General features: G+C 37.1%; 1 protein-coding gene across 1 annotated transcript; it reads right to left on the bottom strand.

Moving 5' to 3' along the window:
* Positions 1-6,439: 6,439 nt before the first annotated feature.
* Positions 6,440-11,788, bottom strand: LOC104227929 (protein disulfide isomerase-like 1-3). Its single transcript, XM_009780309.2, has 12 exons — positions 11,147-11,788; positions 10,342-10,471; positions 9,461-9,626; positions 9,264-9,382; positions 9,100-9,180; positions 8,773-8,859; positions 8,608-8,682; positions 8,017-8,085; positions 7,849-7,929; positions 7,583-7,717; positions 7,047-7,103; positions 6,440-6,937 (listed from the first exon to the last, which is right to left on the bottom strand). The coding sequence occupies exons 1-12, from the start codon at positions 11,689-11,691 to the stop codon at positions 6,770-6,772; spliced, it is 1,713 nt and encodes a 570-aa protein (XP_009778611.1). The 5' UTR covers positions 11,692-11,788; the 3' UTR covers positions 6,440-6,769.
* Positions 11,789-15,010: the final 3,222 nt, after the last annotated feature.

Genomic DNA, 15,010 nt, shown 5'->3' with positions numbered 1-15,010 from the left:
TTTGCATCTCCAAGTGTAGCAAATTCCTCAGTTGAAAGTGATAAAGTGTTATAAATTTTTGAATACCAAAAGTGAGGACCTCCTAATTTCATTGTAGGATTTAACAATGCAGCAACACCAAAAATAAGGGGGATAGGTAAAAAATATTTTTTAAACTTAGCTTTCATAGAATTAATAGTTTCTTGATAAATTACTCCACCCTCTGAAAATTGAGTAAATAAATCTACAAGTGCTGCAATATAAACTAAATAGTTAGAAATAGTAGGATAATATTGGCCAGATAATTCATTTGTAGCAATATGAAATTGTTCTAAAAAGTCTACAAGCATTTTAACATTACTCCAATCTTGATTTGTAAGGTGCTCATCATCATCATCATCACCATCACCTACACGAGCATTATACGTTGCGCTTATTGGGTTCCTATATTCATATGCAACAACTAAACTTTCATACATGTAATTCCATCTAGTCGGACAAGGTTTAGGAACCTTTCTTTCTCTAAGGACAAATTCATCACAATTTTTAAAATAGTCTCTAAGTCTACTTCTACGGTTTGAATAAAAAAGCCAATTAAGAGCCATTTTAACCTTTTCAATTTCTACATTTAAAACTTTCATACCAGCACCGATGATTAAATGGTAAATATGACAAATACATCTAACATGAAAAATATTACTAAATGCAGGATTTAGTGTAGTTGTAAGCAACCCTATAGCGTTAGTATTACTAGAAGCATTATCCATTGAAACCGACATAATTTTATCTCTAATGCAAAAATATCTACAAATATTTGCAACTGTATTCGCAATAAACTTACCTATGTGGCGTGAATTTATTATTCTATAAGCAATAATGCGCTTTTGCATTATCCACTCCTCATCTATCCAATGACTTGTAATAGTTAGATAATCACAGTCATTACCACTTCTACCAATATCAGTAGTAATAGCAATGCGACAATCTATATGAGTAAATAAATAGCGCAAATATTGTTCATATTCATGTTTATATTTATAAATATCGCTCTTTACGGTTGCGCGAGGCCATCCTTTATAAGTAGGATTAAAAACTCTTCTAATATAATGCACAAAATGAGGGTTAGAAGGAAAACTATAGGGTAAGCACATAACAGTAACCATTTTTGCCAATTCTTCACGATCTTTATTTGGATCATAATATAAAATGTCACTGGTAACAGTGTTAATTCCCGGTTGAACTAGATTTGAACTTGTACTAGGGTTAACCATACTATCTACACTTGTCCCCTCTTGCGCAGCTTTCATTCGTAAAAATCTAGCTTTATCTCTAGGGTGCTTCAATATGTGTCTAGTCAAACTACCCGTGCCGCTACGGTCTCCAGTAAATTTATGAACTAGTTGAGACCCACAAGTTTTACACTTAGCCTTATTTTGTTCTCTTAGTTGAGTAAAAAAGTGCCAAACAAGAGATGTTTCAGGCCGTTTAGCAGGTTGTCTATTAAAAGTAGGGGTTACTACAGGAGGGTCAGGCGGGGCATCATTTGGGTTATTAACAGGACTAGTAGGTGTATCATCTAAATCCGGTTGCGTTTCATCTAAATCATCATTTTCCTCATCATTTTCAAAGATAGTTTCATTAGGATAAAGAGCATTCATAACTTCTTCATTTAATTGTTGACCCGGTGCAACATCATGGCAAAATTGACTATCGAAAAATTAAAAATAAGGGTTATCACTATCAAGAATAACAGGTGGAGGAGGACGGGTAACAGGTCTGGGTTGGGGAGCCGGGGGAAGAGTAGTAGCTTGGCTACTAGATTCCCCAATTTTAGATTTTCCCTTACCTTTACCACCAAAAAAAATTTCAAAGAAAATGTCATATTAATTATAATTATACTAAATAAAACTAACAAAACTATAATATTAAAACTTAAGAGTTGGAACGAGTTTACCGAATTGACGAACAACTTCTTGAAAATTGAATATCGTTGAAGACTTGAATACTTCAATTCACCAACTTCACAATTTTTCACGAAATTGCAATAATAAAGTAAGCAATTATAGAAGAAAATTAGAGAGATATTGATGAATTTGTGAGTAAAAATGAAAGAATGGGCAGGTATTTATAGTTGAGAATTGGAAAAAAATGTAATTATAAAAAGTTTGGGGTTAAAGCAAAGTTTGGAGGCCAAATAGCTATTTTTTAAAGTGCATAACGGACCAATTTTGAAGCCCAACGGTCAGATTTCAAAATCTAGCCGTTGGGCATTTTTGAAAAAAAGAATTTTTAAAAAAAAAAAAATAGCCGTTGGGCCCGATTGAACCGGCCCAGGCCCGCCTGCCGGTCCCGAGTTTAACGGTCCCGGGCTCATGGGCTATTTGTGTTGAACCGGTCTGCCGCGGTCTTTTGCACCACTTAAGCCCAGGCCTACTTGAACCGACCCATTAGGCTCGTTTGGCCCGCGGTCCTAGGCCGGTCCCGGGCCCAGACCGGCCCACAGTACAACCTTATCCATGACTAATAAACTCAATTAACTATGTTATAAATCATGTTAGAACATGTAACATCGTAAAAATAATTTAATGTATTGTTTTCAGACTGTTTACTTTCTTAATTGATCGTAGTATCATGAACACCCATTTATACATGTTATTGTCTTGCTACCTGATATTCTTTATCCGTAATATATGTAAGGATTGGGGATTAGGGCTATGTTTGGCATGATGATTATTTCCGTGCGGTTGATATGATGCTGGCACGATGAATATTTTCATGCGGTTTGAAATGAGATTGGTTTGTTGGTTATTACCGTGCAAAAAGAAAGGAAGTTGGATTTTTGTTATGATTACTCATTCATTAAGCACTTACATGTCCTTTACTTTGGTTTCTATTAGTGTTTGCTCTTTCGTAGGATACCTTCCATTTGGGTTCCTTATGTAGTTATCACTATATTTTCTCTTTGGTCCCTACTGTATAGCTATGTCTTTACCTTGTCTGTTACTGTTGCACTTGCATTTTCACTTGAATTACTTCTGTTATATGTCCTCTTCGAATTCACATTTGTTATTAGCCCATACCTGTTATATGCCTCAAATTGTCACGTGATTTATTTGTTAAATGCCTTAACTTGCTACATGTTTTCACTCACTACATGTTTAAACTTACTATATGTCTCCACTTACTATATGTTCTTCTTACCATATGCCTTAACTTGCTACATGTTTTCACTCACTACATGTTTTAACCTGCTATATGTTTCTATTTACTAAACGCTCTACTTACCATACGCCTTCACTGATTAAATGTTTTTACTTGCTACGTGCTTCTACCTGCTACATGCTTTCATATATTGAATGCCTTCATTTGATCCATGTTCTTACTTGATAAACATCTTTGCTCGTTTCATGTATTATTACTCTCAATTGCTTAACCGGATTGGGTGACTTGTGGATTGGTTGTATGATATACCTTGTGGAAGCCTTGTCGTCATATATGGTGGATTAGTTTTTGATATTGGACTGCTCATTCTATCTTTTTGAGTTGTATTACCTAGTCGGATACTGTATATTTGTTTTCTTAGTGTTACGTTGTGAACTTTTCCCGTGTTTGGTTGTTGTTGTGGTTTCATATGATATTGTTGATATTGTGAATCGGGTTGCACGTCGCAACAATGACTAATATATATAGGGGATCGGATTGCACGCTGCAATATATATATATATATATATATATATAATCGGATTGTGTGCCGCAATGGAGAAAAAGATGTATTATGGTTATTCATGACTTTGTTTTATGTGAGTTTATCGTGTTGTGAGACTGAGAAGTGATGATATTGTGGGGCCCTTTATCATTTGTATTCATGATTCATTCATTACGTGATTATGTGTGTATCTTTTCTCGTATTTGCTCTTCTGCTTATTATCTGCACAGGTACAAATATAAGTAGGTATCTTTTAACTAAAATTCTCGTCACTATTTCACCGAGGTTAGTTAAGATACTTACTGAGTACATGGGGTCGGGTGTACTCATGCTACATTTCTGCATCTTGTGTGCAGATCTTGAAGTGATGTAGTTGTGGAAGACGAAGTTGTGCATTGAAGACGTACCCGCGTTCCAGATTCGAGTTGCTTTTTATTCATGGTAGCTTAAGATATAAGTTCTGTCTATGTAAACTTCAAACAATTATTGTATTTATTCTTCCAAATTATAGTGGCTACTTGTGCCACCGGTTCTTGGGGTAATTGTATTATATTGGGTTATAGTTTCTATTATATACATTGTTGATTTCTCAATTTAGTTGTAATTTATATTATTTGACTTAACTTGCGAGTTGTGTTAGGTGCGATCACGACTAGATAGATTTTGGATAGTACATCTATCTTTTCTTTTAATTCCCTTTTACTGTTTATTGCTTTTCTTAATCAGAAATATCCAACAAATATCAAAGAGAGTAACAAGAATCTAATTCTCCTTTGACTACTGCTTTATCGAAATCCAGTTATTCCAAAATTCAGGAACTCCGTCACCTTCTCCATCGCCGGCTAAGCCGCCGTTAATGCCACCTCAATTTCCTCCACAGAGTTCCTCTGATCCCGCAGGCGGCTCTGCTTCTTATAAAAGAAAATCACCTGCTCAATGTGCACTGGCAAGAACAGCTAGCTTGTCACCAAATAATGTTCAAGAATTAAGTGACGCTTTTAATAACAATGGAGAATCTCCTAATGCCTTGAGGTTAAAGAAAATGAAGGATGGAATGAGAGAAATGATGCAATGGTGTGATGTTATGATTCAAGAAGAGAGACAGAGAGAGAAGCAGAAGCAGCACCGTGTGAGGAAGCCGTGTGGGTGGAGAGAAAAAGAAATTGTCTGATTCTGCATTTCAAAGTGTCCATCTGGTAAAGGCTATCAGTTTCTTATGTGGAAATAAGTGCTACTACATATTGTCAACTTTCTGAAAACCTTTCTACTCAATTGCCTTGGTGGTTTAGATGATGATTGCGTCAAAAAAGCACAAACAGTATCAGAATCACTTATCATTAGTAAGAACTAGTTAGGCGCCATTCAATTCAGAAATATTTTAGAGGTGTCAATTGACCTATGTGATAAAAGATATTCTACAGTTTTTTTGGTCAATGTATGAACTTGTTTCATTCCTTTTTACATTTGTGATTTCAGGATTTGTGGATATGCTTGCATAAAGAAAAACTGCTGTTGTAGTAAGAAAAATGTAACAGAGTTCTTAAGGAAGTACCATACACTTAAACATAGTACCAAACTAGTTTAAGTGATTTGGTATAAACACCACGTGTGCCAAACTAGTGCAGAACTTGGTTCAAGAAATTAAAGGAAGAGGGAAAAGAACAAAAGGCAGATCAATTTTTGCAAGAAGAATCTAGAGAGGCTAGAGGTTTGGAGACAGGCCCTTGAGTCTAAAGGCTTCAGGTTGAGCAGGACGAAGACGGAATACCTCGAGTGCAAATTTGGGGCCGAGCCGACGGAAGCTGGAGTGGAAGTGAGGCTTGACTCTCAAGGCATTCCTACGAGGAGTAGTTTCAAGTACCTTGAGTCAGTTATTCAGGGGAGCGGGGAGATCGACGAGGATGTCACACACCGTATAGGGGTGGGGTGGATGAAGTGGAGGTTAGCGTCGGGAGTCCTGTGTGACAAAAAGTGTCAACGTTACTAAAAGGTAAGTTTCATAGAGCAGTGGTTAGGCCTGCCATGTTGTATGAGACCGAGTGTTGGCCGGTTAAGAACTCACACATCCAGAAGATGAAAGTAGCAGAGATGAGGATGTTGAAGTGGATGTGCGGGCATACAAGGATGGATAAGATTAAGAATGGAGGACAAGATGCGGGAAGCAAGACTCAGATGATTCGGGCACATTCAGAGGAGGAGCACTGAGGCACCGGTGAGGAGGTGTGAACGACTGGCTGTGGTGGGCACGAGGAGAGGTAGAGGGAGACCTAAGGAGTATTGAGGAGAGGTGATCAGGCAGGACATGGCGCGACTTAGGATTACTAAGGACATGGCCCTTGACAGGGAAGTGTGGAGGTCGAGCATTAGGGTTGTAGGCTAGGGGGAAGTTGTGAGTATTTCTACAGCGCACTAGGGTGAGACTAGCCAGTTAGGAATTAGTCTTAGGATGCTACTGGTTAGCTACTGATGCAGGGCTTTATCTGCTGGATATTATTATATCTTCCATCTTTTTCGTACTTTCTATATTTCTTATATGATTGTTATTTTATTATGAGTCTATTGACAGTACTAATATATCGTCTCTTGTTGCTTTCTTGAGCCGAGGGTCTCCTGGAAACCACCTCTCTGCCCCTCGGGGTAGGGTAAAGGCCTGCGTACATATTACCCTCCCCAGACCTCACTTGTGGGATTATACTGGGTTGTTGTTGTTGTTGTTGTAATCTTTTTTTTGACAAGTAATTTGCAAGAAGAATCTATTAGAAGAAACATCCCTTGTCTGACTTTCAATGCACCATAACATTATTTTCAGTCAACCAAAAACAAAAACAAAAAAAAAAACAAAAAAAAAAAAAAAAAAAACAAGAATATGAAACCATTAAACAAAAAAACAAAAAAACAAAAACAAAAAAAGAGCCCGGGCGTCTCATTCTACTTTCTATTCCTACCTACATCTTTCAATGCAAATGTTGCTATCACTTTCTCACGTTCCACTCCCACCCTTTAAAGCGCGCTAAGTAAGGCATGCTTGGAGTTCCTTTCTAAAGTCAAGCTTTGACCAATATGCTAGAACCTAGCTACAGAATTTCACAGTTCATCCTTAACATCATCAATGGTGCTCTCTGGGCTTGAACTGGCGTCAGACTCTGTAGGTTTCTGTGTTGAGGCCGGCTTTTGAATCTTGAAGGGGATAGATGCGTTCTTTTTCAGGAATTTGTAGAAGGCCACCACTGTACGGTCTGTGTCAACAGTAATCTGTAGAACAGGATGATCATTTAAAGATGAATCATCCATCGTTTTTAAGAAGCGAAATGGAATGGAACATATACTAAACAATTTTGGAAGCACTTTAATTTATACTCACTGGATCAAAGCTCTTGTTGCCAGCTGGGAAAAACAGAAGTGTTGGGAATCCATCAGACTGCAATAAATCAAATAATCATTAACCCAATGTTCGAACAACCACAATAACCCCCTCCCATCGCACCTTTCAAAGGATAATTGAAAAGAATAAACAATTGACACTCTTTTCCTCCAATAGCTTGACTCTTTTCGAAGACCAAACATGTGAAGTTTTTATGCATGGTGGTGAAACTTAAACTTAGGACCTATGCATAATATTAAATAATGTGACCATATTATCTAAGTGTTTAAGTTGTTAGCGACTTAGCGGCCACACTTTTAGTTACTTACGTCATCAACGAACCCTTAGTTTTGTAGAAATTTTCTTTCTTACAGATAAATGTTGGTATACACACGAAAGGATGCAGTATAACTTGAGCATGCTCGCAAACATATCCATTCAACAAACCAACTATGTACTGGGATATAGAATCTGGCACATTCCGTGCGGGACACGAGTACATAACTGAAGTCAAAACATGAAGTCGCAAAATGTACCTTGGCTCGGGGGTGCTCATTTGTGGTACCATCCATCTTGGCAATAACAAGGGAGTCGATGCCTCTTAAATGCTTGCCAAGCTTGTTGTATATGGGTTCTAGTGATTGACAATGCCCACACCAAGGAGCATATATCTGTTTTGAATCACAAATCAAAATTCTCCATTAGACATCCAGAACAACCTCAAAAGTTTTGGATGTTGCACATCCAGTTATTTGCATCATTGAATAATACATGCACTCATTCAAAACAAGACGACTAGTACCTCAAGAAGAACATCTTTTGACTCATCCAGAACAATTTCGTCAAAGTTATTGCCAACCACAACTTTGACATCCCCGTCATTCTGCATGAATGATCAAAGGGTTTGAGAAAACAAAGCTCAATCTGAAGCTTAATGTTGGAAAGTAGTGAAAAGAACTAGAAGACTTACGGTCTCAGGGATTGGGTCAGATTTATAAAAGGGCTTTAGGTTGTCTTCCAAAAACTTCTCCCCGAATGACTGCAAAACAAATAACAAAAGAATACATACAGGATTAGATAGAAAGTCGAGGATTAGCTGAGAAAAACCTTGCTAACCTAAGGTGATCTCTCAAAAAGGAGCAAAATCCAAAGCTCCAAAAATGAATTCCACTGCACCCCTCCCTCCCATCAATGCCAAGCTTTACCATTCACCAACAAAGATTTCAACGGCCAAAAAATTTAATTGTTTCAAGAGTATTATTTTCAAGAGTATTATCCAACTCGTCGAGGCTAACATCATAAAATCAAATTTTCAAGTTGATGAACTGTTTTACTCTATGTAACTTTGAGAAGGAAAGGCCTATCACTCCAACTTTCTGATTTATTCAATCTACTTTCTCCCCTCCGAACCCCTCATTTATAGTTTTATTTCAAAAGAAAACAATATGTATAACTGATTCATAAACACATTTGATCTAATTTGACACATGGGGAAGTAACATCCAGAATTTGTCACACGGTTTATCCAAAAGTTTGGTTCTAAAGTTAGCAGTGAACAAACCCTGACACTGTCCAAGGTTATTTCACCTTCCAGTACAAACTTCCTCCCATCCTCATTTCCTGTATATGCAAGAACCTGCACCAATTCTCGAGTTAGATGCTAGGAAGTTTATGGAAGTTCGAAAACAAAATCTTCTGCAAAATGAGTAAACTAAAAACATCTTACTCTTGGGGCATCACCGCTAACACCAAAGTACTCTGAAACGGGTTTTCCAACATCTTCATTGTCGATTTCAACATACACAGAGATAAGCTGCAAGGTTTTTGGAAAAAAAAAAAAAAACAGGAAAGACTTTTGAGTCAGAGAATTGGCAAAAGCACACTATGCAGACAGCTTCTTTATAAAGTGACTGGCTGCCCTAAATAAAGGCTTTTCTTTCTTCTGAGCATGTTTCCAAGTATCAGAAATCCCTTTTTCTCTTTCTTTGTATACATGAGACATTCATAAATGCCCATAATAGTGCATATCTGAAAGAGGTGGTAAGATTCTCACCTTTCCTTTAAAAGCTTTCACAGCCTCTTGAAATATTGGCAGAAACTTGTCTGAATCTTTGGAAGTGGCAAAAAGTATCAACTGTGAATAAGAAAGAGAACATGTAAAACAAAAGAAAGAAAAACCATCCAAGATCAGCCTTCTATTGTTAGCTTAATGATCACCTGCTTCTTAATGGGATTTTCGAATATCTCTGAGGCACTTTCCCGAGTAAAATAGGTGACAAGAGGAAGTTTATTCTGAAAAACAAACTCAGCTATTGCTGACTTTGTGAACTCACCGCCTGCAAGAAAGCATGACATTGGTAAATACTTCTCTATTGAAATGATTAATGCTACATAACTGCATTAGCCAGACTAACCGAAGTGGTTGATATTTTCGGCTTCCTTCTTAAGTATGACAAGAGCTGGACGTTTGGCTTGAGAATCAATGTGGAAGAGCTTTGCCACATCTGGACTGGTAGTCTGATAGAAGTTGACATCATCTTCTAGTGCAGCAGCTGCAGCAAGCTCTTCACTTTTATCACCCTGCAAACATGTAAAATGATTTTTTTAAAGAAATTACCACACATATATGCTACAACAGTATGCTAAGAAATGCTGCCAATTACGAAAAAATAGAACTCAACTGCCATACATTTCTTTTTATTTTGCTGGTGTTCCATTTTTATCCTTACGAATTATAATTCATGTTTTTCCCTCTAGCTGGGTTTTCCCCATAAAATTAAAATTGAGAAAGTGGTATTATAATCTTCACTTGCATTATCACAGTATCACCTATATAACTGGAAAAGACATCCCAACTTTTTATATCACTGTATTACATGCCAAAAGTCGCTAAATTCGGCTTCCACATATGTTCTTTTTACTCTTTGGTATAAATCTTCTTTTGGTCCCTTTAGCTAGGTTTTGAATCCCCAACAAATCAAAATTAAGAAACCCACATCCACCTTTGTTACCAGTGATATATCTAGTAGAGTATATAGCAGGTGGATATGATGAGATATCAGCAAATTCCTCCAAAAAAACCTAAAGTCGAGGAATTCAATCAATTCTAAAGTTAGTTCGCAAGCTACAGCTACTACTCTCTCCATCTATAAGATTTTGATGATTGAATCTAAAAGCAACTTTAGATTGGGTAAGAGAAGTAATACTGTACTAATTAATCACCATAATCTGAATTGCGTTTAGGTCCCATCATGCTCAATAACGAAAAGAAAACCAGCCTGGATAGAGGAATTACCACTAAATCATTCAAATAAGCCAACACTACTTTTTTCTCATCTTTCAAGATACGTTCTGCCTCCTCTGCCGTCGTTATATTTGATAGAGCAGGTCCAGTCTTCTTTTTTATCCATGAAACAATAGCATCCCTGCAATGAAAAACAAATGAAAATCCACTTCGGAGTACAACAAAGTAGAAAGAATGTTAAGATAACAATACTGACCGTATGGAAGGAAAGAATTTTACTTTTATATGTTGTCAAAATTTATTTACACAATTAGGTCACTTAAAAGTAATTACAACTAACTGTTTATATCAAGTTAAAGTAAGTACAACTAACTGTTTATATGAAGCACCAATTTGTAACTTGGAAATTATGGTAAACAACATGATACAACGAGTCAAATTACATGTATGTTGTAAAAATCTTCAAAATTCTAAGCAAAGCCAATGCTTAGAATACGTATTAAATGAGATTAATCAACACTTTCGACCATATAGTAATTTAATAGGTTTCCAAGTTCTTTCAACGAGTTCAGGACCACCAGTCAAGAGCACATCAGCAGTTCATTTCAGCACTCACCAATACTTCCAATGAATTTACAAATGAAACTAGACATTGTACAAATTTAAGATCCACTCTCACAATAAGTTACATTGTAAGAAAAATTTAAAGAATATAAATAGAAGTACAAGTCACTAGCAAGAGTAATAGATAGCAAAGAGGAACATGTTAATTCACCAAGCAAGCCGAAAATTGAGAAGCCACACACACAAACACGCAAATTCAAACACGACAGAATCAAGTGAAAAACCAACTTACTTGTTTCTTTCACCATTGTAAGGCTTGTGAAGGCCATCAGTGAAGAAGAAAACAGCGGGATAGCCTTGAACATCATACTTCTGAGCCAGCTCAGCTTCCTCAGTGGCATCCACTTTAGCAAGCATCACATTCTCTCCTTTCAGCTCCGTCGCGGCCGCAGCATACTCCGGCGCGAGTGCCTGGCAGTGACCACACCACGGCGCGTAGAACTCAACCATAACATGTTTATTCCTCGCAATAAACTCACTGAAATTCCCTTCCTTCAGTACTGCAACATCCTTCTCATCCACTGCCGGCGGCTCGTACGCGTCGTATCCTTGATCCGAAGCATCAGAATCATCCTCAAGATCGTCGTAGTTCTCAAAATCGTGGCGGTCGCCGTACGGATTGGAATCTGAATGAGCATCAGCAGCAGAATCCTCTTCTTCGAGGAAACTGAGATCTTCTTCTTCTTCAATTTTTTCGCTGTCTAAAGACGACGCCGTTTTGAGGAAAATGAGATTGAGTAGAAGAATCGAGAGAATTAGATATTTCTTCATCGCCATTTTGGTGAAGAAAGTTGAAACTGAACAAGAAGAGAAGTAAAGAGGGAAAGTCTTCAGTTGTGTACTTGTATAAGACTGGTAAACTATACGAGTTGTACGTTATTCTTATGTCATTGTACGTTGATCAAGAATTGCCGATCCCACATTATTACACCGAGATTTTTGCGCTGATGAGGTCACACCGAACGTAGGCACGTGTCACAATTGGGTTGGGTCTTGTGAAATAATTGACTAATAGGGATTTGACACATCAGAAAAATGAGGTGGTGAATTAAATTGTTGACTTTTGACTCTTTGGATATAGTACAAGTGAGATGCGATCGACGAGTAAAATATTGACACTATGACTAGGAGAGATCTATATGCCATATCATGTTTGACATTTTAATGTGCCAGTTCTTTTTTCTTTTCTTTTTTATGTCTTTATTCAATATAATTTTAGGGAAAAAATTGTGTTAATTTTCCATTTAAAGATCAATGGAAAAGGAATATTCCAAGAAAAAAAATACAAGAATTGATTAGTCAAGCATCAAGGATTAAGGAGTCCGGAACCAAAATGTTATTTTTTTGGACTCAAACTACATAAATAGGTGGTAAAAAAATGACTTTTTTATATATAGCGTCATAATACCTGGCGCTATATACTAACAGTAACGGAACCGTTAAGGTATAGCGCCAGGTATTGTGGCGCTATACTGTAAAAGCTGACATGGCCAGGTATAGCGCCACAATACCTGGCGCTATATGTCACACCTCCTTTTTGCGCGCCCGCCCCGAGGGGTAAGATGCGCGAGTGGAGTTTTTCCAATTTAAGTGACAATATTCGAAATTGGATTATTTATTTAATTCAGAGTCGCCACTTGGGAAAGGTTTGGTTTTTGGTGTCCCAAGTCACCGGTTTATCTTGAATCCCAAATCGAGGAAATTTTCGACTTTTCCAAATGAAGTCTGCGAACCAGAAATTCTAAGTAAGGAATTCTGTTGACCCGAGGGAAGGTGTTAGGCACCCTCGAATCCCGTGGTTCTAGCACGGTCGCTTAAATTGTTATAATGGCTAAATATCTGATTTAAATACATGTTGTGACTTATGTGCTTTTATTAAGTTTAAACCGCTTTTATTATTATCATTTATTTTTATAGAATTGCAACGTCGTGAAAATGCATCTCGAACCACGTCACAATCAATGCACCCGTGGTCGTCGACACATTTTGACTCCGTTGAGATTCGGATTTGGGTCACATCAATGTGCACCCGTGTTTAAGAAGGTTAAATTATTAAAGGTGCGCCTAAAGCAACTAGCGTATTGTTATTTTGGGAAGGCCGTAAAATTCGCTAAACGGCCTGTCCCGAATTCTAAGTATTTTAATATATACATTTAGAGGGCCCCGCAGCTTGTGCATTTTTGTTTGTCGAGGCTCGTCTCATTTTTATTTAAAAGGATAAACCTACAGTGGCTACATTTCTAATGCATTTGTCTCTAAAACTAGAAGAAAAGGTACGTGTTAATTCAACTATAGGCTTTTGCCTAATTCGGATTCTTATCAATTTCTGATTGATTATTTACAAAGTGGAGGGATGTCATAACTTATGAAACATACTTTAATTGGACAAAAAAAATTACACTCGAGATTGACCCAACATTATACTTGTGTCCACACGTTTCTTGAATTGAAATTTATTAGACTGATTGGGGCTGAATTAAAGGAATTAACTACTAGGCATTGTCACTAATGAGACTTGAATATAATATTATGTACTGCCTAACGAGTTATGATAAAAGAAAACTAAAATGAACAAAGAACATTTGTGTAAGGTGGAAATATTCTATTCTATGCATGTCGTTCAGTTGAACGGGAATCCAGTCAAAATCTATACTAATTCTCCATGCCCTCTCTGTATTGTATCGTTACATTTTTGTACCAGCAAACAACTACAAACTAAGAAGCTAGAGGCTAAACTTGATTGAGTATTATCTAACTAATCTTTCATTACTGAATCACACTAATCAATTTATACAATCTGAAGTCAGTATATCACAAGCATTACAAAACAGATATCTAAATCTTCTTCAGGAAACTCCTTTCATTTCATGCTTTTGAATTGTTACAGTTAACACCAAAGTTGGGTTTGAAATGTGTACCTGGAAATACTGAAAATGCAAAGGAGAAGAAGAAAAAGATGGGGAAATCAGCAGCAGCAAGAAACAAAATAGCAGCAGCAGCAGGGCAAGATAGCAGCAGACAAAGCAATACAGCAAGAAACAAGCTCGAGTGCAGAAATGCAACTATGGCCAATAAAAAGCAGTAGCCAAATGACAGCAACACCCAGTGGAGTAGACTCAGGACTCCAGACAGACCAAGCCAGTAGTGAACCAAAAATACTCGACTAGTAGACACAACTGGAATTTCAAAGAATCAGAATTGATTTTGAACAAATTGAACAGCTGAAACCCGAACAATAATAGGAGGAAACAGTTTCTGATTGTTGATTGTACAACTTCTATCCTTTCCCTTCTCTCTATCTGTGTTTGTGTTTTTCTTTTTCAGCTCTTAAGGTTCAATGTGTATCTCCCCCTCATTTTGTATATCTCCCTCCCTTTATAAACCTCAAAACTATCTCTTTTAACAGCCTGTTTTCAGAATACCCCAGTACCCCTCCCATGTGCCTTCCATTTTCAATTCCAACTTTAGCTAATTAAGTATTAAACCCCATCAACATTCCCTGGCAGATTTAACTTTTAAAAGGTTTAAATACTTCTTTAAACTAAAGCCAAGTATGGGCAGTAGGATGTATCTGACAGCATATGCTGTCAAATTGTTTAGAGCTTAGCAAAGACCTTTATGCAGGCCACAGGCTGTGCACAAAGCACATGAGGTGCACCAGTGCACATGCTGTGCACGAGTGCACATGCCTCCCAATTCAGAATTTAAACCAAACATCCCTTTTTACATTACTGATCAATTCAATAGCTATAAGTAACAAAATTGGTTCTTAATTGATTCAACAAATGTTTAACAGAAGCAAATCGATTTACTATGCTCAGACAGTTGAAACTAATTGACGACTCATGTCGACTCGACTATATTAGCATTAACATACACAATCGTAGCCAAAAATCAGACATTCAGAAGTATGGGACACATGACTCGACTTATACTGATTAAAACAGAATTGTACTTTGAGGAATCAGTTAGTCAGTACAAATTTGGAATACAACCAATACACATGCCTTATCAGAATAGGAGGGGAGGGATTCAGACAAACACAGAGGTTCAAACAAAGTGGAAAACAAAAGTTGATAAAATTAAAACAAATATG

The sequence above is a fragment of the Nicotiana sylvestris genome, chromosome 5, assembly GCF_000393655.2.
Source record: "Nicotiana sylvestris chromosome 5, ASM39365v2, whole genome shotgun sequence".
Classification (NCBI taxonomy): Eukaryota; Viridiplantae; Streptophyta; class Magnoliopsida; order Solanales; family Solanaceae; genus Nicotiana; species Nicotiana sylvestris.
This window is presented reverse-complemented; position numbering and strand designations above follow the sequence as displayed.

Excerpts from the sequence above, each read along its gene's own strand:
- LOC104227929 (XM_009780309.2), bottom strand. The coding sequence starts at position 11,691 with ATGGCGATGAAGAAATATCTAATTCTCTCGATTCTTCTACTCAATCTC. Across the intron at positions 9,383-9,460 it reads CGAAAATATCAACCACTTCG|GCGGTGAGTTCACAAAGTCA; the intron begins GTTAGTCTGGCT and ends GCTTTCTTGCAG. Across the intron at positions 7,104-7,582 it reads ATGAGCACCCCCGAGCCAAG|TCTGATGGATTCCCAACACT; the intron begins GTACATTTTGCG and ends GATTTATTGCAG.